This window comes from Typha angustifolia, chromosome 2 (genome assembly GCF_048772165.1).
Source record: "Typha angustifolia cultivar Huaian chromosome 2, ASM4877216v1, whole genome shotgun sequence".
NCBI classification, from domain to species: domain Eukaryota; kingdom Viridiplantae; phylum Streptophyta; class Magnoliopsida; order Poales; family Typhaceae; genus Typha; species Typha angustifolia.
In genome coordinates this window covers 367,282-392,503 of record NC_133240.1, presented here as the reverse complement: position 1 = coordinate 392,503, position 25,222 = coordinate 367,282, and the positions used below count along the sequence as shown (strand labels likewise).

The 25,222-nt window shown below is 37.3% G+C and overlaps 2 protein-coding genes across 4 annotated transcripts; one reads left to right on the top strand and one right to left on the bottom strand.

The window, feature by feature from the left end:
• Positions 1 to 18,530, bottom strand: LOC140768693 (MAG2-interacting protein 2). 3 transcript variants are annotated; one of them, XM_073109065.1, is made up of 11 exons: positions 18,378 to 18,530; positions 18,240 to 18,291; positions 17,947 to 18,120; positions 16,810 to 17,017; positions 16,450 to 16,670; positions 15,313 to 16,303; positions 12,987 to 14,199; positions 11,902 to 12,258; positions 4,821 to 6,078; positions 3,230 to 3,498; positions 1 to 2,957 (listed from the first exon to the last, which is right to left on the bottom strand). In XM_073109065.1, exons 1-11 carry the CDS (start codon positions 18,465 to 18,467, stop codon positions 369 to 371), a joined length of 7,422 nt encoding a protein of 2,473 aa, XP_072965166.1. In that variant the 5' UTR covers positions 18,468 to 18,530; the 3' UTR covers positions 1 to 368. The 3 variants fall into 3 exon arrangements, with proteins under 3 accessions (XP_072965166.1, XP_072965176.1, XP_072965183.1); XM_073109075.1 differs by having other exon boundaries at positions 3,230 to 3,495; XM_073109082.1 differs by lacking the exons at positions 17,947 to 18,120; positions 18,240 to 18,291; positions 18,378 to 18,530 and having other exon boundaries at positions 16,450 to 16,644; positions 16,810 to 16,946.
• A 2,521-nt stretch (positions 18,531 to 21,051) lies between these two features.
• Positions 21,052 to 24,879, top strand: LOC140775571 (NADH dehydrogenase [ubiquinone] iron-sulfur protein 6, mitochondrial). The gene is made up of 3 exons (XM_073118954.1): positions 21,052 to 21,236; positions 24,320 to 24,404; positions 24,504 to 24,879. The coding sequence occupies exons 1-3, from the start codon at positions 21,117 to 21,119 to the stop codon at positions 24,614 to 24,616; spliced, it is 318 nt and encodes a 105-aa protein (XP_072975055.1). The 5' UTR covers positions 21,052 to 21,116; the 3' UTR covers positions 24,617 to 24,879.
• Positions 24,880 to 25,222: the final 343 nt, after the last annotated feature.

Sequence of the window (25,222 nt, the reverse complement as noted above, 5' to 3'; positions counted from 1 at the left end):
AGGTGACAAATAAATATATCTTATACGAAATTTTAGACAATAAATTAGCAGAATTACAGTGATGAATAATTTAAACAGCCATTTTCGGCCGTAGTTTAACAAAGATTTTGAAGGTATCTAAAAAATCTTTGGTTTCTTTCTTTCCTCCTCATTTGTGGAACTTTTCCAACTAATAATAGTCCTTTACAAATGCAAAATTTGTAGTTTCCTGTAGCAAGCTCATCATTTTGGAGCGCATTACTCTCCTGGTTAACGATAATTGAGGCATTCTGATATAATGAACAATGTCACTGCACCCATATATATTTCATACCATTTCTTATCATGCAACTATCGATTTCAATACCACTGTACAAAAAAAAAATTTCCTACTTTGGACTATCATCTGGAAGGGTTGATAAAGCAGATTGCAACAGGGTAATCAACTTACCCTTTAAAGTTGAAATTGTACAACATATGGAAGTGCAAGGATCTACCTCTATAGAATCCACACCACATTCTGGATGTTGTAGTTGGAGGAGTTGTCCCTGCAAAAACCTTCTTAGACTGGCCTCCACAATATCGATCAGACCAAGGGATGGATGAGTGTGCATCCACTGAGAAATGATAAACCCGGCCAACAGATAATTGCCGTCAAGGACCAGCTCCGATATAAAACACGGCAGAAGAACCCTGCCAAAGAGTAATGCCCTTTTTTGCCGCCTTCCTTCACCCTTCCAGTGTCTAAGAATATCTTGCTGGGAAATCCTAGCAAGATGTCCTACTAAATAGCACATATAAGAGGAAACCTTGCAGTAGGACTGGTCAGAAGCAATGTCATGTAGGACTCCAGATGATAATATGAGTGCCAGAAGCTCATAATCATCTGGATTTGATGTGCCAGAAATGCTTCCCTCTATCAATTTATTTTCGACTACATGTAGGATCTCAGAACGTGGACCTTTGTATGGTAGCAGCAGGAACAATTTCAAAACCATCAAGGAATCCATCCCAGTCACAAGCTGAAACAAGTACTGTGCTTCGTCCTCATCCAGTAATATGCATGACTTCGCTAATGATTGGTCTAGCAATTCCATCACAGTTCGAAGGTTGGAAAGCTCAATGAGCTTCCTGATGATCTCCATCCAACAACTGTGGAGGGGATGAACTGAAATAGACTCATCTTGCTTTGGACCAGTAGTCAGTATGTCTTCTGGAAAAGTTTCCCATCCTTCATCCCACTCATCACTGCTCCAGTTGTTTGACTCTTGTGATAATTCCTGGCTCTGATCTTGGTTTATTTTGTTAAAGAATAGCTGTTCCCATTCTTCCAAAACAGCTTTCAGAACATTAAGATTCTCTATAGAAGAAACACTTTCCGATAAGTGCAAAAAGCAAGATACTGCTGAATCGAGATTCATCAGGTGCTCCCCAGTGATCTTTATAGAAGGCGAAATGTGTGCAACCAATTGAGATGATTTAAGGGCAACTAGAGAACTTGTAACGTTGCTAGATACAGCAGCTCCTTCAGCAGAAATAGTAGTGCCTGCACAGGAAGGCTCGTCCCATGATTCCCAGGGTTCAACCTCTGTAACAAGCTCAGGTGGAAGACTTTTGAGGTTTCTTCCTGTGATGGACTGCATTAGCTGCAAAGCATAGACGCGTACTTGACTCTCTAATTGCATGTTCTCAGAGAAATTATTCAACTTTTCCCAAATTTCAGTTCTAATCTTCTTAAGATCTTCCAAATAGTTATATGCCAACTTGCTCAAAGATGACAACAGATTATGAAAACACTGGTGCTCTTTGGACTCCCCAATGATGTCTGATAGATATGTGTCTGTCATATCACTATACAGCTCCAAAAGATCCACAGGTTTAGCAGTCTCTGTACTTGAAATTTCAGGATGTAAAGCTCCATTATATGCTTCAACAATTAATTCAAAAGCACAACCGGAAAAAATCATGGCGCTACAAAAAGATGAAACGTCTGTGGACAAACCATTCACTAGTCCACGTTTAACATAATTGGAGACAACTTTCCAGCCTTGATTTATGGAGATCTTCTCATCCATCACCAAAATTTTGAAAACTTTCAGACAACTTAACAGACCATTTGTATCAAAAAGGACTGTTTTTTCAAAAGGCTGGTTAGTACCTGATTCTGCTGGAATATCTTCAAGAAGCTTCATCCAAAATGTTATGAGCACATTCAGACAATCTCTCCATGCAGGTTCATGTGGTAAGGTACGTGAAAAATTAGAAGGAAAACATAAAGTGCAATACCTCCCAATGATATATGATATATCTGATTCTGATAAGACTCCAACATATTTCTTGCAGCCATTATAGTTTAGCTCAATTGCCCCTATGAGTGCATGCAATTCATCAGGAGTAATACTATTTGACCTTGCTTCATTTCGACCTTCTAAAGATGCTAATAGGCTTAGAACATGATGCTTGTAGACTCCCTCCCGCGATATGAGACCCTTGGATTGTGAGTCATAATAGAGACCTACAAGGGCTTGTACCATATCAGCTAGAGCTTCCACAGTAGATTCATAGATGTTCTTACAGATTTCTTCATTGAAATGCTCAAAGTTTAAATCATCTAATCCAGCAATATTTTTGAAATTTAGTCCATCAATGAAGGTTGTTCTTTGGCATTCTTGCTCAAGAACTTTGTAAAATTGGAATGTCTCAACGCTATATGTACGTCCTCTATCCAGGTATGTCAAAAATTCTGGATCTTCCATCCTTCCCAAACGCAAGAAGCAGGCTGAAAGAATGCTGTAGATGTAGGAAAGCCTTTGCTTGTTATGCCCATCAATTTCCGGGAAGACAGATAAAGAAATCATATTGATGACCCCTTTAGCACATTTGACTATGTCCTCTCTGAACTCTGAAATTTCAGCCAGAATTTCATGATTTTCCCAGAGTTCAGAAACAAGGGCACAGCTGAAAAATCGCAAGAGTACCTAGAAAAGAGAAAACAGATGAGAGCCAATGTACAAAAGAAGAAAGAGCCTAACTATTTATCTACATAATGTTGCTGATTCTGTGTTCCTCTGTGCTTGTGCAATGTCTGTGTGAGGACATGCATGAGTATACATTTGTCTGTGCTGTGTCTACACACACACACACACACACACAAGCATGCGTGAGCACACACACAGTTAGAGAGAGAGAGAGAGAGAGAGAGAGAGAGAGAGAGAGAGAGAGAGAGAGAGAGAGAGAGGGAGAGAGGGACCTCAGTGCGTTGAAAGCCATAGGTGTCTGCTAACTTTACTGCTTCCTTAAGAATGTGTTTTTTTTCCAGCTTGACTGAATCAATAAAGGAGAAAACAGAACTTCTAATATAATCGATGTCCCCAGATAAAAATCGAGCAGTTTCTGTTCCAGGCATAACTTGCTCCAATGCTCTTGCTTGGTCCGCAAGCTGTTTCTGCAGCTCTAATTTTGTTTTCCACTCCTTCCAGAAAGTGTTTTGCACTTGGTTCATATGGTCCACTTCATCTACTTAGAAGAGAAGAAAAGCAAAATCATCAAAATTTGTCAGTGGAGAATTTCTGATTTATCTTTTAACTGATAAAAACCTGAGTATTTATTCTTGAAAGGTCAACAACGCCTTTGTTCTATTAAAAAAGTGCAGGATAATAAACTGCCTTAGTGACATTAAGTAGCTTCATAGTCATTGTTTTCCTAATACCGAGCTGTTCCACAACCAAATCTTCATGCATTATACTATCAAGGAAGTTTGTAAACTAAAAATTATACGATATTGTTTTAACACAAGATCTCAGAAGCACAAACAAGGAAATTTACCATGGATCTGAATGATTAAAATACCTAGAAGGGCATATATTTTGAAAATGGAATATATATATATATAAAGTGCGCATTTCAGGGGTTGAACTATGCCAAAAATGACAATAATGACTAAATCTATAATCCATAAACTGGTTCTAGCTTCTTAGGTTGAATTTTGGGGATTGTTTCCCACCCAAATCAACCTGAAAGTTAAACAATAATGCTAACTATTAGTCTCTCAGCTCTCTATTGTATCGTTGCTGCAAGCTGATACAGTGGAGAATCTTTAAGATGGCTGGAAGTTGGCTAGAAATCTGTAATAACTGAGTAACAAAAAAGCACTTGCAACCCTAAGCGTAAATAATTTTCTTTCATGGTATCTATATTTTGGTTTTCTCTTGTGTGACTATATCAAGATCTTGATTGGTCTAGTTGCCTCCAATGCAGAAAACACCAGTCGCATCTGCCTCTATTATTTGCTTGATACACAAGAAATTCTAATTGCTTTGAGGGGTATGTCATTCTGTTAAATGCTCAATACAAACTTCCATCATTCCTATTGTTTTTCTTAGATGAGGGGGCCAAAAGAGAAAACAAATGAGACTAGAACCTGAGCTGCTAAAACTCCAAAACATTTCCTTCTTTATTTTTTTTATTTTTAATTTTTAGATATTTGAGAGACCGAAACTGAAACTGAGACTTCAAAGCTTGGTGTACATGGTCCTTTAAGCTAGATGTACACAGTTGCAATCCTATGACTGGAGAGGATGTTGCCATGATTAAGAACTCATAAAAACTTGGATCAAAGGAGGCAACCCAACGATCTAAGTGACACCCTTTATTCTACTAAAACACATATCTATATCTATAAATATATATATTTGTGTGTGTGTGTGTACATATATGTATAGATATAGACCTTTACCAGGACAGCTGTCCACTAGAGTCATCTTATCACAACAAAGTAGGCACACGCAATGGCAGTGGAGTGTAATGAATCGCGACTATCACAAATTATCATAGGAGATTACCTGAACTATATGATGCAAGTTTTTCATGAAATTTGTGCAGCAATAGGTTCCTCCTCTGATCAGGAGTAGAGCATCCTTTTTGAGCATTGTTCAGTGAACTATATCCCATCCCTACATTCATAATGCTGTATATCTCTTGATAAACTTCTCTTCTTTTAAGTTCTTCCTCTATTATTTCCACCCCATGGAAAGGATCCATTAGATTTAGCAAAAAAGAGCATCCAAGAACATCATCCTCTTCTGTGACAGGTGACTCCATTATGGACTTAGCAAGAGAGATGATCAGATCATCCTTTGGAGCAATGCCATTTACAGCCAACCAATATAGGATACCAACTGTGGCTTGCAGCCTCTCTGAAATGCAATATCTCCTAGAAGGAATTTTTTCAGTAGCAATATTTTTTTTACCATACTCTCTGTTTTCACATAACTCCAGAAGCCACGGGAGTTCTAATGCAGCAAAAGACAGGATTTTCTTATTTTCTCTCAAAAAGGACTCCCAAATGTCCTCATTTTCAGTTGGCAAGTCTGTGGCAATTTTGGAAAGCAGTTCCTTCACGATACTAAAGTGATTTTGAACATTTTTCCCACTCTTATTATATGAGCCATGTCTCAGAAGTTCAGAGCTATCTCTTAGGTCAAATATATCTTGAACACTATGAGTAGGGAGTGATATAATTGAGGAGCCTTGAACAGAGAAATTTGGAGGACTCATTCCTGTTGAAGTCATTAACTTCTCAAAATGATCACGTATATCAACCTCCTTCCATGCATTTAATAACTCGCCAATGGACTCCTCATCGCAGTGGCTTAAAGCGAAACCTATAAGCTGCTTACGAGCACTTGTCTCCATATTGTCAAGATGGGGACCCCTAGCAATTGCCGCACATAAATCCCAAATAGCTCCATGGTCTTTCTTCACCAAAACTAGACAAAGATCAAAAGCTAATTGCAGATCACCAGCGACTGCAGCTTCTCTAGCAACAGCTTCCTCCACAGCAGCTATATCATCCTCAGATTTCAATCCAAGAAGTTTGGCAATTTCAATGAGCTCCTCTATAATAAGATAGGCACCACTTTGGCTGGTAATAACCATGTTAATAATTTCCATGGGATTCCTTATCTGTCTAAACTGCATAGGAAGGATAGTCACCCCGAAGGCAGGAAGTCTTATGGTGAGAGCATCAATAATATCAGACTCTGCCTGGACAGCACTGCTATTTGGAAAGAGACTTAAGCATTCCTTCGCCTTCCAAATCTGCAAATTAAATAAAATCAGTGAAAAATGGAATATTAAATATTTAACGGCAAACATAACTAAACATTATCAGAACCTAGATTTAGAAACCAACAGTAGGTAAGTCAGAGGTAAGGCTTTTAATGCGTGCTCATCTATGTTGTTGAAAGGGTCCTCGCATTCAACAGAAACATCAGACTAAGATCATAAAGTTGGATATGTTGGACTTTTTTTTATCACAGACTTAAATACTTTAAATGACAAGAACTCTTTCCACAATAGTTAAGAATAACAACAGCAAAAAGTTTTTGAAACTTGGAGTTCCAGTGTAGATGGAGATGAAAATTGATGAAATATCATAAAACATTGTAGTTCCCAGCTAATTTTGGAGTTCAGATAACTTACAAACATAGTTTCCCAATGCATATTTCATCAAGTCAGTTTGGTAGTAAAATAAAAAAGTTTAGGTCTAACAATGCAAGAGACTATTTCATCAAGTCTTGTCTCCTTTCTTCCAAAAGGAGGGAATCATTCGTGAGTCATCCTGTGTTGATACTCCCCAACAAAATGGGGTCACTAAAAGAGAAAATGGTCATCTCCTAAACACTACTTGGGGAGGGGGGGGGGGGGGGGGGGGGGGGGGTCGGAGAGCAATTCTTATGTCTGCATACATCATAAATAGACTTCCTTCACAGGGTCTGGGGTCTAAGAGTCCAATGGAAGTTCTCACCACATTCTTACCCAACATTAGTGCTACAACCAATCTTACCTTGAGAATATTTGGATGTACATTATTAGTTCATATCCACAGCAACAACCGGAGAAAATTAGACCCTAGAGCTATCAAGTATGTCTTGTAGGATACTCATCCACACAAAAGGGTTACATGTATTTTCATCCACCCACCAGGAAACTCTATCAGCTGATGTCACCTCTATAGAAGGGAAACCTTATTTCACCAAAATTTATCTTCAAGGGGAGCCATCTATCATGGAAGATAAGGATTTTTTCTCCTTCTCAATCTTCCTTCACTCGTCTCCTGTGTCTCATTCAAAATCTCTTACTCCTATGTATCCGAGTCCAACCAAAGTGAACATGTGTCTCATGTTGTGTCTCCTATTATGACTCCTGCAGAAGGTAATAGAACTTTTAGCCATAAATGGTTCGAGAAGGAAGATGTACTCGAGAAGGCAAGGTCCAACTTCTGATCCAATGCAACTCCAAGTCTCCAATCCATCTTTTGAGAATGAGATAATGGTATCTGACCTTACTCCAGTTCCATTTATAGAACACCGGCTCCTTGAACTTGAAGAAATTGACCAGGATTTGCCCATAGTCATTAGGAAAGGAACCCAAGAACGTGCCTAATGACCTTTATATCCTCTCACCCATTTTGTGTCTTTCAAAAAATTCTCACCAGCCCATAAAAGCTTCCTTACGAGTCTGAATGAAATTTCTATTCCAAACAACTTATCTAAGGCTTTGTCTCATGGAAAAAAAGAAGAAGAGAAAAAGGCAGTGAGTGTAAGAGGTTGTTCTATCTAAATACAAGGCTGATGAATTGTTGGAGTTTTACAAGGCAAAGTTAGTTGCAAAGGGTACACACAGACATGTGGAGTTGATTACTATGAAACTTTCGCTCTAGTTGCGAAAGTGAATACTGTGAGGATACTGCTATCCTTGGCGGATAACTATAATTGGGAACTACAACAGTATAATGTGAAGAATGTCTTTCTACATGGGGACCTAGAAGAAGGAATTTATATGAGTATTCCACTAGGATTTGGAGGAGTACAAGGAAACAAGCTGTGCAAGTTAAGAAAGGCTTTGTATGGGCCGAAACAGTCACCTTGTGCTTGGTTTGGGAGATTTACCAAAGTGTTGACAGCTACTAGATATAAGCAGACTCAAGCGGATCACACTCTTTTTATTAAACACTCGGCTGCAGAGGGAGTAACGGCTTTAATAGTTTATGTGGATGAGATAATTGTTGCCGGAGATGAAGAAGAGAAGCAAAGCTTGAAGCAATGTTTTATCGAGTTCAAGATTAAAGATTTGGGGAAATTGAAAGATTTACTGGGGATTGAAATATGTTACTGACCTTCTCAAGGAAACAGGAATGCTCGCAAGCAAGCCGGTTGCAACACCTATAGAGCCAAATCACAAATTTGGAGAATCATATGAAGAACGAGCAGTAGATAAGGAGATGTATCAAAGACTAGTTGGGAAGCTCATCTATCTTTCTCACACTTGGCCAAATATAGCATATTTTGTGAGTGTCATTAGTCAACTTATGCACAATCCTAAAAAGATTCATCTTCGGGATGTCTATCGTGTACTTCACTACTTGAAAGCTAATCCTGGGAAGATGATAATGTTCAAAAGAAACTCCGAACTAGTCCTTGAAGCCTATACACACGCTGATTATGCAGGATCTCTAGTAAATAGATGGTCGACTTCGGGTTATTGTACATTCCTAGGAGGAAATCTAGTAACATGGCAAAGCAGAAGGCAAAATGTTGTAACACAATCTAGTGCAGAAGCAGAGTTTAGAGCAATAGCACAGGGTATATGTGAGCTGTTGTGGATGAAGATCATTTTGGAAGACATAAAGATTAAATGGAGTGGACCAATGAGACTCTACTGTGACAATAAATCTGCAATCAACATTGCACACAATCCAGTGCAGCATGACTAGACTAAGGACATTAAGATAGACAGGCATTTCATCAAGGAAAAGTTAGAAAGCAGATTAATTTGCACATCTTATATTCCCACTGGAGGTCAATTGGCAGATGTCCTTACAAAAGGACTCAACAATGTCACATTCTCAGATTTAATTTCCAAGCTGGGAATGAAGGATATCTATTCACCAGCTTGAGGGGAAAATAAAGATTGAATCTCTTGATTGGTGGTCGTTTAAAATAAGGGATTGTGTAAATATCTTTTCCCTTAAGTTTAGGAAACTGATTATAGAAAATAAGGGATTCTCAAATATAGGGTTTCTTTTTCTTGCTAGTTACTCCTTCTCTATAAATTATCACTTATAGCCAGATACTCTTGTAAAACATAGAAGTAATACGATTCTTTCCCTAATATTTTCCACAAGTTATTTAAAAAAATCATTTGCACTTCCGCATCGCGCAGAAAAGAAAATACTACTTACCTTATCGAAGTTACTCATGTTATTCTTAAGCGAGACTAACAAAATTGCAACTTATAACCATGTATCTCTCCAACATATTTGCAACCATTTCTTACTAAATATAAAATATAAAGTATTAAAATCTTATGAATCACTTCAAGCAAGTTAAGAGATTGAAAATCCTAAGATAATTAGAATTGCAAAACTGCTAGTCAGATAGTCATTGTTAAATTATAATATGGTGATACAATAACAAAAAAGGTCATTCCACTATAAGTAATAAGTGTGAAGAAGCACCTTAGAACATTACTTTTGCCATGTATTTCAATTGATGAAGCTTAGTAATTTACGTTTGACTATATTTAGTTCTCGTTGACCACGGCCTATCGAACCAGTCTATCCTGAAATCTCTCTTATGTTCTCCTCTGTGTAAACTGCATGTAGCATAACTAGTCACCTGCTTCTTTGATCTAGGGGTGTAACTGGATTTGGAATATCCTAGATCTCCTAGACCCGATCCATTTAATAAAGGGATTGGATTCTGTTTTAATAAAATCAATATCAGGGATCCTAGATCTCCTGAATAGGTTTGACATTATTGAGATTGAGAAAATTTGAATAATGAAATGACGCATGATATTAGCTTGTTAATTGCCTCTTTGTGGCTTATGCTTTTTATTCGTATCATGAGGTTGCTGGCTATTATTTTAATTATTGAGTTTCGGTTAATATCTCATATTAGATAAATAATAATTTACTAGCTTTTGAGTGTATTTACTCACTAAGCTAAAGTTGTTAGCTCATTATACTCTTTTTATATTTCAAATGTTGGTCAGCGTGGCGAATGAACAGAGGCACTGGAACTCTACCTCCACTTACAATTTTAGGCCTTTACATCTTTAGTTATAATAGTGGTTTTTAGTTTCGAATTAAAAAGTTAAATAACGATTTAGTAATATTTGAAAAAAAAATTGTATAATTTGGATATTTTATGTCTTTGAATGTTTTTGAGTTGAACTTATTAAATAAATTGAGTTTCACTATATTATGGATAATTAGTTAAGATTCCGTGTATCTCAAGCCTGTTGGGATACATGGCCGGTCATGATTTCTATTTTGGGTCGTGACAAAAATAATAGATCATAAAATAGATGGATATTTTTGACAAATCTGCTAATACTTCTAGGAGCATTAGATTATCAATAAAGAAAGATTTAGACCATCAATGAAGAAAACACCCAAGTGCAGGCACTTGTGATGCTCAATGAATAGTCACAAAATTCAGCAGCTTGTCAGCACAGTAAAGGTAATTGTATTATTTGTAGCTTTGTGCCTCCTATGCCAGGTAAGTGCTATTGCATCAGCTCGATATGGATCTCAAGATAACATAATGGTGCTGTTTGATATAGGTTTACCCTTAAATTCTGATCAAGATCCTCACAACAAACCAAAAATCCTCATTATCTTACAACTTTGCCTATGATATTTTCTTTTTTTGGCATACTTTCCCAGGAAATCCTGGTTAGACAGGTATCTAATACAAAATTGCCATTCTACATGCGACTAAATTAGAAGCAAAGGCAATTCAGTGAACAAGAACATCGAGCTTGTCAGCATACTCCCATTATACATGCAATAGCTGCAAGATATAGCTATCTAAACAAAATAATACATCTCATTTTAGATTTATCACGAAGCTCAGCATCATTATTGTTGGTGAACCTATTATAGACGGATGTCTATATAGGGTAAACAATGAAATGTGTACATCAAAAGGTGATTACAGCTATAAAGGACAGAAGACATATTAGAAAGCAATCAAGGGAGATTAGAGATACCAAGTTACTAACATTTATTATTCTTCATTCATAAATTAGTTTTAAAACATAAATATTAGCATTTATGTACTTTAGAGAAAATATGTTGGTCCATGTTTAAAAAGTAACGTGAATGAACCAAGAATCTCAGCATGTCAAATATGAACTTGTTTTCACTTTTTATAGATGGAAAGGGAATAGGGTGACTGGATGAGTAGTTCAGTCCACACCTAAGGGTTAAACTAAATAATATGTCAATCCATTAGACAACATATGCATTCAGAGAATGTTGTACTTGAGCTGGAGTGTGGCTATTTAGGTGGAGCCACAGAAGTTAAAGTTAAAGTTAATCCTAAGAGTGAAGGTGATCTGTTAGGCTTATAATGTCGCTATCTTTTATACCCTAGAATATGCCAAGTAGATCATGCTAACCTCTCACTAGGAAAGCATATCTTATTCTTCATACAGAACGCAGTCATTAGAATTCTTATTTTAGACATTTCCAAGAAAGCATTATGTTGTGTCAAACACATGTATAAGCATCCAATGGAAAGGCACAATGAAGCATCAGCTCTAAACAGAAGAATATAAGATGAACAAAACCGGAAGGACCCTGCAAGCTGAAAGTATTACACACTGCATGTCCACACCCTTCCAGAAGCTGCACATGACACTTCATGACCCTTTCTTTTCAATTAGATAGTCATGATTGAACAAAGTAGATATAGAATTTGTCTAGAATATGCTGCTACCTAATGGAAGACATCCTCAAATTATAGGCACTTATAAAAGAAAGCAACAGCATACAGAAACATGAAAATAGAATGAAAATATTACTGAATAATCAACATATGCAAAAAGAAGATTTTGCAGAATACTCACTTCATTGCAAGATAGACTGGAAGCTGAGAAGAAATATTCCCTTGCTGCTTGAATCACAAGATTTTCAGCCTTTTCTGTACCTAAAGTAATTGAGCTTGTTCCTCTAAGATAGTTCCTTGCAAGTGAAATTTTACCAGCTTTTAGAAGCCCTCTAATAAATTCAGTTAGCATATACTCAGAATCAAGAAATGGAAACGCCTTCTCCTGAAAACATTGCATATCACGCCACATGTTAGCCCAATCATTATCTGATCTAGGCTGCCGCCGGCCAAATTTTGACAGAACAAGTCGAAGAAGCTGCTTCACATTCTTCTCATCTGATTGAGAACCCAGGAAGAAATTTAATGGTTTCGGGACCTGCACAATTAGACAGGACAGATTATAGACTACTATGCACTTAATAGTTAATAATATTATATAACTGAATGACCACAAGGTTTTGAAAGTTTATCCTTAGTGCGACAATGAACCACCAAGTAACCTTTTCAGGTAACTGAATGCCACAAGAAACTACAAGAATGAGCCAGTAAACTACTGGAAGAATCAGTATCAGATTATACCATACCAGGCAAAGACACTGAAGCTAATTTCACAATAAAATGTACCCTTTGTCAAATGGTGTTTTACCACAGCGGTTACAGCAGATCAATGCAACTTGCAATGAGTCAACATAGTAGGTGTGGTAATTTTCTCCTCTGCATTTTGTCATACATTATTAACAAAGTACTAGTCAATATGTGCCGGTTGACACATATCAGCATGGTAACACTTCTAACAATAATTAAGATTGTAGTATGAGCATGATTTTTTTCAGCAACATGCTTGCATTAAAAAGATTAATCACTCCAATCAACAGAATAGAAAGAACCACAAGGAGTATGGTAGTCATACTTTTGATTATACTTCGCTTGTTGAGTAGCTCTTGTATGGATAATTGTAGTGTATATCAAAAAGATATCAAACATATATCTAAAGCTAAAGAAAGAATTGTATATGACTAGGGAAATGAGATATATATATATACACACGAGCCCCATGGAAGCCAAACAAAACTTTTTGCTACATCACAGAAAGATTTCACAGACCTGATAGTATGCCAACAACCTTCCAACATCTACATGTCCTTCTGCAACTCTAATCCTCTTCGTCAACTGATCAATTGTTACACCAATATCAAGCTGGTTCGCAGACTCACCAGAATCATCTACAACAAAATTTCCATTATGGGAGTTGATGGGACTTGCCAGCATTTCTGATTTCTCATGTTGAATGTTGGCATTTAAAATTTTGGGAGTTCCAAAACCCTGTGTTGCATACTTGGGAACGGAATCTTCGTTAGCATCAAAAAATTTCTCTGTTAGGGTGATCCGTGGAAGCTTTGACAAAATGGATGCCATCATATTCCACTGATCTGTAGCAGAGCATAAATATATGCATTGAAGCGCAGTTTCTATTATTTCCACCTCATCCTTGAAGAGACCATCAACTGGTGAATCTCCACATCCATTTTCAATAACTGCAAAACACATGGCTAATTGATTTTGCGAAGCAATCTCCTTCAACCATCTGACAACAAATGTTTCATTATGTCCATCTCCAAAATCTAAAGATCCAGAATACCTCTTTTGCATAAAAGGAATAGCATTTTCCCTTAATCTTTGGACTATCATATCTTCTTTGAATCCATTGAGCAGAATTTTGAACTTTTCATAGTCAGGTAACTGTTCCCATGTGACAAGATTCATTGTGAAATCATCAACTGATTCATCAGAATAGATGAGCTGATGTAAGTATGAGATGTCATCACGAAACTGCCTCAGCTGCATGATACCTTTCTGATATGCAAATTCCACCAAAGAAAGACAATTGTCCAGCTGCCCACTTAAGTTATCAATTTCCCTAGCTCTACCCATGTACCAATTAGAAAGTTCAGTAACAGATGGCCAAACAAAGCCCACAGAGTACTTCAATATATTTTCTGTCTTAATTTGATAAATTTTTTCAGATATGTTTGGCAATTTGTTTATAAAAGAAACCATATTTTCACATTCTACCCAGTCTCCATCTCTAAAAACAACGGTACCAGGAGGAGACTTCCCCGGTAGCAGCTGGGAGTAAGATTGAACAGGAACTGTCTCAGGGATAGACGATAAAATATTTAAAACACTTGGAGAAACAGTATATGGATGGCGCTTGAAAAGCAGATTAAGGGCCCCAATTTTTCCACTTTCAGCAAGAACAAGAGCAGTTTCAGTGAGAGGTGTAGATCGGAACTTGGTATACTCTTGTGGCGAAAACCTATAATAAGCAAAAGAATAGTGGGCATAAGAAATATCTATCAATAAGCCAAAGAGAAACTCAATTGAACCTATAAAAGGCAAAATAGTAGTGGGCATAGGATATTTTCTAAGCAATAAGCCAAAGAGAAACTCCATCGAATGTGGTGTCAAAACAACTGGAGCATAGCTTGTTTGCAGGAATTCAACAAATATTTCATGCAGAATCATTTAAATGCTTTGTTCACATGAAAATGAACTGTTAAGGAACAACCTTCAAAAAAGTCCCCTTGATTTCACAAGTGAGATGAGTAGGGAAGATACAAAGATACATCTTTAAATTATAAAGAATCAGGCACATCTTTAAAGTAAATCCGCGAAGATACCAAATTCTATATTTTGACAGAAAATGAGAGAAGAAGTGAAAACCATTCAATAGCAAAAATACATAAAGAGAAACTTTTCCTGTTTAAGGTGCACAGAAATGCAAAAAATCTCACTTTGGCTCCAAGGGCATGTAGCAGAATGATTAAAAATATAAGCTCTAGCAAATCGTCCGGTAAATTATATTACATTCTCTTGGTAAATTCTACAATCAGGAGCATTTGTTAGAACTATCAAATTTGGAAGCAAATTCAACAAGATGGGTACAAAAGCAACAGAGCCATATTTCATTATAATGCCAGCTTCGTTCATGAATGATAATAGTGACATAGTGCCATAATTTCAAAACTATTTCCAGAAACAAATAAACTTATTTGAACTTCTGAAGTAGCATCTTTACCAATTATTTTGGATATACACCTAGCATAGAACTAGAAATAAGTAGATGTGAGTTGATCCTCAGCTTCATTTGAGAGGAATGTCCAAGAAAATTGGTTCGCAGACACAGGCAAGCGAGAAACTAACCACATAATTTCTGAAACATCTACATAGTATATTAACAGAAAGCTTAAGTTTTCAAAGACTGCAGATAAAGAGTATTATGTAGAACTGCTGGTTGGATTGGAAATCAATTTTGGGCTTGCCACATATAAGAGCTAAACAGAACAATTCCTTATAATGTACTAAAAATGTCTTATCTAACAGCATACTAGTATACATTCCTAAAGAAGCTTGAAGACAAATTATGCACCTTCCCATGTTTATGCCCAGAAATGTCTCCAACCAATCTCTGTACTGCAATAACTGAAGCCTTAACATTCGAAACTCCCAGATTGAGCTCTGTATTTTGTCATCTGAGTCTGAAAATTTATACTGGTCGGTGATACGAAGACCGTATGAAATTAAAGCCTTCAAAACAGCTTCGGTAGGTGCTACTCGGTTTACACATTCTGACAAGACAAATGTCTGATCCTTAACTTTTGATAGGTACAGATCTATTTCAGCAATGCACTGATCTGAATGCAACCATTGAGCTTTGAAGACTTCATCAGTGTTCAGATCATAACGGGAGGCAAATCCCAGTGCATCCTGGTACTTTTTATTATTGATCAAAATTGTGTACATTCCTGAAATAGATGCCTCAGTAAAAGAAATTAAATTCCAGCTGTATCTACCAGGAGTTGGGGGAATATAGTTACCAAAACTGACAGGCTGAATGTGTTCTATATTATTCCCTACATTCTCCATTTCTTCTGATGTCGTAGCCTCCAAGACAAAAATAAATCCTTGACGATGCTTAGCTCTTTCTATAATTGGCATAGAAAAAATGGGATCACTCACCGAAATGCTTGTTCCATTTATGATATCGTACATAATAACACTACCACTCTTCTTTGCTAACACAAGAATACGATCTGTCCACCAACTGACATCAACATTATCAGCCAGCAAATTCTTCTTCTCAAGTATCGAATTGTTGGGCATGTGTGCAAACTGCTTGTCAGGAAAAGAATAAAAAGAAAGAGAATACAGCTCACCATCAAGCTTAAGAACATCAATATTCCCAATCAAATCCAGCACAGCTAAATGCTTGCCCTGTGGTGAGATTGTGACTTTAGGAGATGCAAAGGGACCTCTGTGACCTTTGGGGGACAAAAATAAACCTTTAAGCTCAGGACCACAGAACATAAGATTGAGTTCCGAATTTGGGGTTATATGAAACAGATATACGAAAGAGGCTCCTGCGGAAAAGAATCAGAAGCTTACAAAAGTTTGTGTATATAGGCCTGCATGCTTACAGCATTTATGCACATGTGGTGAAAAATATGGTGACATAATGCTGCCAAAAGGGTTGGATAGTAGAAAAAGTTTCAGTGCAGGAACTTACCAGAATAGTCTTTGGAGCTCAATGAGACATTAGAATCACCAACAAGAACAACCAAAGAAAGATCTGGATGGAAGTCCACACATGACACAGTACGAGGGAATTGTCCATTCTTTGTCATGTGGTTACTTGAAGTGGGAATTGGATGGATACATTGATCAAGCTCTTGAGTGGCATCAATTTGATGAGCTGAACCATCTGTGGTAAAAATGCAGAAGCCAGACCTGTCAAAATCTTAACTTGTTTCATCACATAAAATCAAGCAAACTAATTTGTGCAAGAGCTATTACTATAGAACAAGATTTCTCAGTAAAAGCAATAAGAACGAAAAAAATGTTCAATTTGTAAGGTTGTAAGACTTACAAAGATAATTTATCTGTGTCACTGTTGTTGTCCTGCACAATCATGTCAATGATTGGAGCGGACAACTTTAACTGCTTCCTAGTTCTCCTCGTTATTTCTTCCCCGGTTGCTTTAATAAAGTAAATGTTACTCATGTCATCAACAACACCAAGGATACCCTGAGGTTCCAACCAAGCTCCATTTGTAAAAATTGGCAGTCGATCATTATCTGATTCAAAATCAAATGACAACCAAGTCAATATTAAGCTATTAATTTATTTTTACAAATTGTATGTCCAAAAAAACATATATATAATCAAAATAAGTCATCTAAGCTTACAACCTGAAGTAAATTGCACATTGAATCTATTTCTAAACACAACATTACTGGCTCAAAATATTGATTTCTCCGTGTAAAAATAAAATCTTTATCTGGATTACAACTTAGGATGGCAGGAAAATAAAAGCCACTGGTTACAACTCAATCCCATGGTAGTAAATTGGCTAACTTTAATTTACAGATAAAAATAACCAAGGCCTACTCAGTGAGAAAGCAATTCTGGTTAATTTTGGGACAACTGTAAAATTGTGAGAATCTTGTCAAGAAAACCAAAGAGACAGTACCTCTGCCTTAATGAAGTTGGTTGTGGTTTCAAAGAAGAACCTAGACATCCTCCCTGAGATAGATTCTTGCAATCTTAACAACTGGTTGTTTTTCCTTTATGTACTTTTAGGTGCACATATGGAAATAAAATAAAAAGTGCTACAAAGTTTTTTTTTTTTAAGAGAGAGAGAGATTTTGTTATTCAAGCCACAGAGGCACATTCAAGAAGGCATATCCATGTCTACACTCTAACAGTTGCAATAAATTAGTTTCTAGCAAAACCTCAGATGTACATTATCCTTTTCGAGGGGGAAAAAGGAGTAACATATAAAAAGAATGTCATTTTTCATTACTTCCTTTGTTGACTTGTAAAGTGTTAAGCAATTACTAAATAATTTGACAGCATTGTGAAAGTGTTCTGCCAATTAGATAATCAAGAAGGAACTGGAACACATACAACTGCCTAATTTGATACAAGGAAGAGGCTTTGATCACAATTATTGCCAAATACATTATATTTTTAATCCATAGACCAATCATGTAAACAAACTTACTGGTAAAGACGCCACATGGCTCCATGTAGTCATCACCCCTGTGCAAGATAACAATCTGGTTCCCAGCGGCTACAGCTAAATGTTCTCCATTTGGTGAAACGAAAAGAGACATCCTTCTCTTAAATGGCCGCTGCCTATTATACTCGTTCCATCTCTCCTTAAGACGGCTCACACCTTCCGCAGAACACAACAAAAAAAGTTTATTTTTTTTAAAAAAAAAAAGAATCAAACCTTGACCTCATTTTAACAAGTCGAAACACTTCTGTAGGAATCAATTCGAGATCTTGTACAACCTTGGAGCGAGAGATAGGATAGCAAGCCGCGTCCATTCGATGCTTCGCCCGTCTGAACCGTTCCAATGCGGAATTAGGGAGGGGAAATAGGGAACTTATCGGAGTCAAAATATCGAAAATTTGGAGGAAGATGGGAACCTGGTCCGGACAAGACGGGTCGATCGAGAGAGATCTCCTCGCGTGGCGACGGATCTCGTAGAGCACCTCGCCCGTTGTTCCCTCCTGCATCTTAATCTCCTGTCGCCCCTTTCTCCGGTCTCAATTCTCCCTCCGAAACCCTAGATTCACTTGCTGTCCGGGTGGTGGTGCAGGGATGGGGGTGGAGAGAGAGAGGAGCCGGTTAACCTGCGGAGGAGGAAGAGGGCAAGCAATGACGAACACTCGGTGTTTGTAAACGAGTCGGCAATCGGTGGCGATGCACCTTACGTTGCCGGCTTTAGTTGATTCACCATGCCACAAATAGGGGTGTAAGGCTGATGCTTAATTTCGAGCCTTATAATTGGGCTCAGACTCGACTCAACTCAACTCGAGCCACAAGCCCAAACCAAGCTCGAGACTGAAATGAGAATATCATCAAGCCTCATTCAAGTCGAGCCAGATCAAACTGGACCAAGTCAAATCGAGCTCAAGCCGAGTCGAAGAAGGAGGAGGAGAAAGCGGGCTAGCGGGGCACCATGGCGGCTTGTCGCTACCGAAGGAGGAGGTGGCGGCACCGCAGCAACTTACTGCTACTGAAGGAGGAGGAGGAGGCGACAGCAGCAACACCGTTGCTGCAAAAGAAGAAGAAGGAAAAAAAAAGAGGAGGAGGAGACGGGACACCGCGACGGCTTGCCGCTATCAAAGGAGGAAGGGCCGGCTTGCCCTGCTGAAGAAGGAAGAGGAGGTGGTAGGGCACCATGATGGCTTGTCGATGCCAAAGAAGGAGGAAGCGGCACTACGGCGACTTGCCGCTGCTGAAGAAGGAGGCAGTAGCCGTAGTGGCTTACTGCTACCAAAGGAGGAGGAGGCGGTAGCCACGGCACCGCTGCTGAATAAGAAGAAGGAGGAGGAGGCAGCACCCTTACCGAGCCTATCGGCTCGAGCTTGAGTGAGCCGGCTCGGCTCGATATTAATTTTGAGCTGATTTAGTGGCTCAAGCTCGGCTCAGCTCTGACCGAGCCAAGCCAGACTTGAGCTTCAACCTAGTCGAGACCGAGCCGCTCGTCGAGCTTGACAACCCTAGCCACAAACGAAACACGAAATACTAATAGATGAAAAGATTTTTCCTAAATAATAAATACAGGAATAATTTCACTTCCTAATAATGACTTATTTGGTTGTAAGAAAATGAGAAAAGTGAAGTTGTTTTGATGAGTGAAAGTTTCGATCTTCTTTTTTATATTTTAGCATGTTCATTTCAGGAATAACAAATATTCTTATTATAGAATATAACCACTTATTCTATAATAACATCTAACATCATAATCAGAATATAAATATTATTTATTAAAATTATATTTTATATCACACATTAACCCAATTACTAATTTATACTTGATTTGTTATTTATATTCCTCCCTATTCTAAATATGAACAAAGCCTTAGAAAATTAGAATTGTATTAATAAAAAAAAAAAGGCGAGGTGCCCTAAAATAACTACACCATGCTGCATTGCCGATGTAAAGTCAGCAGCATCAAGACACAAAATAGATGTAAACTCAAGCATACCTAAGCCATCACATAAAAAAGAAGACCGATCAATATAGAGTGAGTGGCTAACCAATTATTTCATTTGGTTTATTCATAACAAATTTAAAAACTAATTTTATGTGCACCTTTTAAATGCTAATTATATGTTTATATAATTTTACTCATATTTAATTATAAAATATAAATGAATTTGTAATAATTATAATGAATAAATTTACGCAAGAATTTATGTTTTGTTATTAAACTATAAATAAATATGATTAATAAGGCCCTTTGAGATGTTAAAAACTATAATGACCTCTTAATAGATAGTGTGAAGCTAAACAGGGATGAGATAAATAATTATTACTTGTCACTTTTAATATTATCACAAGTACTTTAGCTCTTTAGCTCTTTAGCTCCATAGGATGGTATTTTGATTATTTTTTTGCTAATAAAAATTAGGATAAAATTTTTTGCACATTGCTAGAAGAAAGAGGTGGAAAGTGAAAAAAGGGTTAACTATAGAGGAGGGTATTTTAGTATTTCTAACTAATAAAAATCTTATTTAAAAAATATGTATATCTTAACGGCACCCTCCTCCTTGTGATAAGATTTTGTACTTATCTTATATAAAGTTTGACTAAAATATACTGACGTAAATATTTGGTCACAAGATATTTTGAAGAGAGATAATACGTAATAACACCGATCTTTCGCATGTTTAATATACTTCTTTGTACCCCAGTTTCTTTTTATTTGCCTCACGAACTAGCTATCAAACTTATGACTTAAGAAAAGATGATCCACTGACTCATCTTGAGAGCAGAAGGCATAAGTTGGGTAGCCAATCCACTGACTCTATTATTGCATGTTAATCATAAGAACGCTCTAACTTTTAGAGGTATTTTGTTTGTCAAATTTTAACCAAATCCTTTGTAATCCTTCTTCCTCTTTTCTCATTTTTTACCCAAAGAATCGATATAAAAACATTGCAGAAATAGGTGAAGACGGAGGAATCCATCTCACGTCGCCGACTACTAGAGCTCTATAAAGTCGGCTGTTGAATAAGAAGGAGTGGCGACTTTAATTCGACAGATATTTACAACCTCTGCCATCCGCTTATTTCTCGCCTTCCGTCGCTCGCTTCTTCTATTTTTATATCTCAGAGGCCTCGAAAGCTCTCCTCCTTCCTTTTATCTCTAGATCATGGCGGCAAGGAGGCTTCCCGACCTCGCGAGAACCCTAACCCTAGGCCCCTTCCGCTACCTCTCGACGGAGAGATCCGTCAGCGCTCTCGTCAGCGAGCACACGGCCAAATGGATGCAGGTGACACGATTCCCTCCCCTCCCACTCTCCTTCCCTTTCGTCTCTTGATCGAATCGCGTTCCACGCTTGTTTTCTTGATCTATTCTTCAACTGGTTCAAGTAGATTCGATTCTGACTCTCTTCAAATTTTTAGATTGTCTATGCAAAGATTGGATCTTTTCGATTATATTATGAGTTGTAAGGCGATATAGGGCTCGGGGTAGCTTCTTTTGTTTGTTTTATTGAGTGCTGGGGTCTCTCTTTTATTCTCACATGTGGCTAGTTGTAGCTGTATGTTTAATGGCTAGATCCTTGACTTGAATCGTCCTGTGCCAGAAGAAATTATTTTTCATTGCAATTACATCCTGATCGATGAATATTCCTCTCTATTTCCGGTTAGATTCAGTTGCTTGATGGTCAGGCTAGCAGGTTGGATTTGAACAGGGAGGTCGACCACTAACTTGCTGATTTTTATTTGTTATTGGCCATTGTAGGACCCATTTTCTAGGGTATCGATCGTTTGACTATAGTCAATGTTTACTGGTGAAGAAGAATGAGATCATTTTTGGACTGGACATTTTATTTTCTCCTGGTTTTGCCTTTCTTCTGGGTAGAGAAGGCTGAAGCCACCTAGTGAATTCGTTTTGGTCTTCTACTGAAACTTTTGGAGCTATATAATAGAATTATACCTACTCGGCTAACATTCTCGACCTAGACACTCTCAACCAAGCATTTGCTGCCTTCACTCCAGAAAAGTTATATATACATTCATGACATGCTGAAGATAATCCCCAAATCTGTTCTGAGCATCCAACCTCATATTACAAAATTAATCAACTCGAACCAATCAACCTTCTGCAAGGTACACTTGACCCTTGACAATGTCCTTTGTGTCCGAAGATCATCGGCTACAATGGATCAGGTGCAGACTAAGCATGTTAAGAGGATCCTTTACTTCATACTTCACTATTGTTGCAAAACCCTTAGTTTGGTACACAGATGATGCCCTCATCTCTTGCAAAACTTTTAAGCTATCTTAAAATACTTGCCTCATTCACTTTGAGATTTAGGGAAAATAGCTACTATAGATTCTTGTTCCTAAATTTGCACCTCTAATATATAGTAGGATATTCTAATGGTTACTTGTAAGTTACAAATATGTTTAGCATGAAAGCAGAATTTGCTTGAGAACGATGATTCAGATTCAGTTGCTCAGTCATATCCATCCACGCAGAAAGGGAATGCTCCTTCCTCTCTATTGTGAGGGTGCTAAGATTCTCTTTCTTCTAACTCTCTGTCTTTGTATAAAAGTGAAAATTGATTAAAATTCTCTTGATTTGGCATATAAATTTAAATTAAAGTGTGCTCGTTTGTTGTAGGTATGCTATGAGATATAGGGATGGTAGGAGAGAGGCGATAGATGGGAAAATTGAGCTGGATCTTTTGATTTGTAGAATGAGATAGGTGGATAGCTGAAGAGAGAGATTTTTTTTTTTAATAACTTTAGTCAAATCAATGGTAAAATTGTAATTGGGTTTATGTGTGGAATAATTTAAACAGTGTTTCTAATCTAGAATGAGGATAATTTGATGTTTACTAGAATTGTGTTCCCTAATCTAGAATAGGGAAAAAGATAATCTTGAAGAGAAAGTGGGCTTATATAACTATATCTTCTCCGTTACTCTATTACTTTGAGTAGTTTGCAACACAACCAATTCAATTTACACCTTAGCTTTCCTCCTTTTCTTTGAAAGAAACAATTAGGCTCTGTTTGGTTATGGAAGAAGCATAAAGTTACTCGTAGTATAATGAGGTCCATTCTAGTTTAGTATTCAAACAGCAGTCTATATCAACACTAATTTACTAATACCTGCTTCTCTCTCTTCTCCTCTTCCATCCAATATTTTATATTTACTAATAAAATCTAGTTATTATTTTGCCCTTGAAAAGACTATCACTTCAATCAATTAGCTGTCATTTCAATCATTCTCTCTGTCCCTATCCTCTCTCTTTCTCATTCATCCACTATAAACAGTATTTTGATCATTTGCCAAGATATCTCATAAATTTATTACTTTTTATGTCATATAAAATATATTTATTACACCACTTAACAATTAATCATATGCTTAAACTGATGTAATTTTTCTTATGCAAGTTTAAAAAATGAGCATAGAGTATTTGAATCCATATCCGAAGCAAAAATATGGATTTGATATGAGTTGACCAATATCCGATTAGTATTTGATCCATTTTCAACCCCCCACCCACCAAGAGGCTTGTGTTTTTTAGACTTGGAAAAAGTCTTCAATCCACAGGTGCAATATGAGGGTTGTCTTGGTTTTGATGGCTGGTATGAATGGGAGTTGGAATAGAATCATAGTGGACTTGGGAAACAGTAGTAGTGTTGGAAGTTTAATGCCAATCAATTTTACAAGATAAGATGGATTATTATTAAGAAGATCCGTATTCCATATCTGCTGATATTTTATTTCTTACAACAACATTATGGTTGGGATGCTTGCCTATTGTCTAGTAATCCATCGTATAATGACTTTGTACATGCAATGCTCCGTAGGGGTGTAAACGAGCCCCTTTTTTATTAGGCTCGACTTAGCTCAAATCAAGCAGAGCTACACCGAGCTCGAGCCTTAATTGAGCCTATTTTCAAAATGAGCCCAAAAGCCTTGAACAAATGGAATTAAGCTGGAAGCAAATAAAGTTTCATTAAACCTTGAAATTTAACATTTAACCGTAAAATTTTTAACGTAGAACGAGCCATTAGATCAAAGAATTAATGGTTATGAATATATATATATATATATTGACTCTATCAAGCCAAGTCTAAGCGAGCCGGCTATGGCCAGACTCGGCTTGTTTACATAAACGAGCCATGTTCTTGGTTTGGATCAGCTCATCTCAAGTCAAGCCAAGCCAAGCCATAACCAAGTTGAATCGAGCCTGATCTGCTCATTTAACTTGTCAGCCCTAATGCTCAGCAATGAAACAACTAAATTTGCTGATGATTCTATAGTTCCACGCTGAGTTGGCACAGAATAACTACTTTCGATATTCAGTGCTTCACCTTTTATTTCATGTTGTAGGACACAAGCAAGAAATCTCCAATGGAATTGATCAATGAAGTACCTCCAATCAAGGCTGAAGGACGAATCGTTGCCTGTGAAGGAGGTAATGCCCAACTGAGGTTCCAATTTAGGAAATAGTTCTCTTTTTCTCCTGTTATTGTGTCACTAAGTGACACTAATCCTTTTTATAATTTGATTGCAGATAATGATCCTGCCCTTGGCCATCCAATTGAGTTCATATGCCTTGACCTGCCTGAACCTGCTGTCTGTAAATACTGTGGCCTTCGTTATGTTCAGGATCATCATCATCACTGAGAATATCATATATTAGATGTTGTTTACTTTTGAAGACCTGAATTTCTTGCAAGTAGCACCACTTTCTTGTATCAGATCTCCTTTATGCAAGTGTCCAATGATGCTTCTTCGGTATTCCTGTTGAGTCTCAGATGCTCAACCTTATTATGTTGATGTTTCTGCCATAAATGAAAAGACCGCCCTGGCTCAGATATACATGTTTGAAAACCTTGCAGTGTGAAAATCAACTGTTAATTGAGGTCTTGTTCCTTTTAGCATACCAATTTGATGTCTTTCTTCTGCTTTTCTGTAATAGGAACAAGATGGGCTTCATTTCCTGATGTCAAGAGTACAATTTCTGGGTGCATTCTTATAATCCTGCTTAACTGATATACATATATATGTAAAATGATCATTACTGCTTTATTTTTACCATGCAATAGTAACCCATTGAGCAAGGCATTTGGTTGTCCAAACAAAGAGCTAGTCATAGAATTCTACTCGACTGATACAATTGAATTGATCACTACTGCTTTGCACCACAATTTAGTAGAAGTTAGTTGTTCAGCAAGGTATTTTTCACTAAACCCAATGATCTGTGGAGAAGTGAGTTTATGTGGTAATCAT

What these genes read in the sequence shown, in the direction of transcription:
- LOC140775571 (XM_073118954.1), top strand. Translation starts at nt 21,117, where the DNA reads ATGGCGGCAAGGAGGCTTCCCGACCTCGCGAGAACCCTAACCCTAGGC. An exon ending in ACACGGCCAAATGGATGCAG is followed by an intron (nt 21,237 to 24,319) that starts GTGACACGATTC and finishes TTCATGTTGTAG; the next exon opens with GACACAAGCAAGAAATCTCC. An exon ending in AATCGTTGCCTGTGAAGGAG is followed by an intron (nt 24,405 to 24,503) that starts GTAATGCCCAAC and finishes ATTTGATTGCAG; the next exon opens with ATAATGATCCTGCCCTTGGC.
- LOC140768693 (XM_073109065.1), bottom strand. Translation starts at nt 18,467, where the DNA reads ATGCAGGAGGGAACAACGGGCGAGGTGCTCTACGAGATCCGTCGCCAC. An exon ending in CTGGGCATAAACATGGGAAG is followed by an intron (nt 14,200 to 15,312) that starts GTGCATAATTTG and finishes TGCTTATTATAG; the next exon opens with GTTTTCGCCACAAGAGTATA. An exon ending in CCAGTCTATCTTGCAATGAA is followed by an intron (nt 6,079 to 11,901) that starts GTGAGTATTCTG and finishes TTTAATTTGCAG; the next exon opens with ATTTGGAAGGCGAAGGAATG.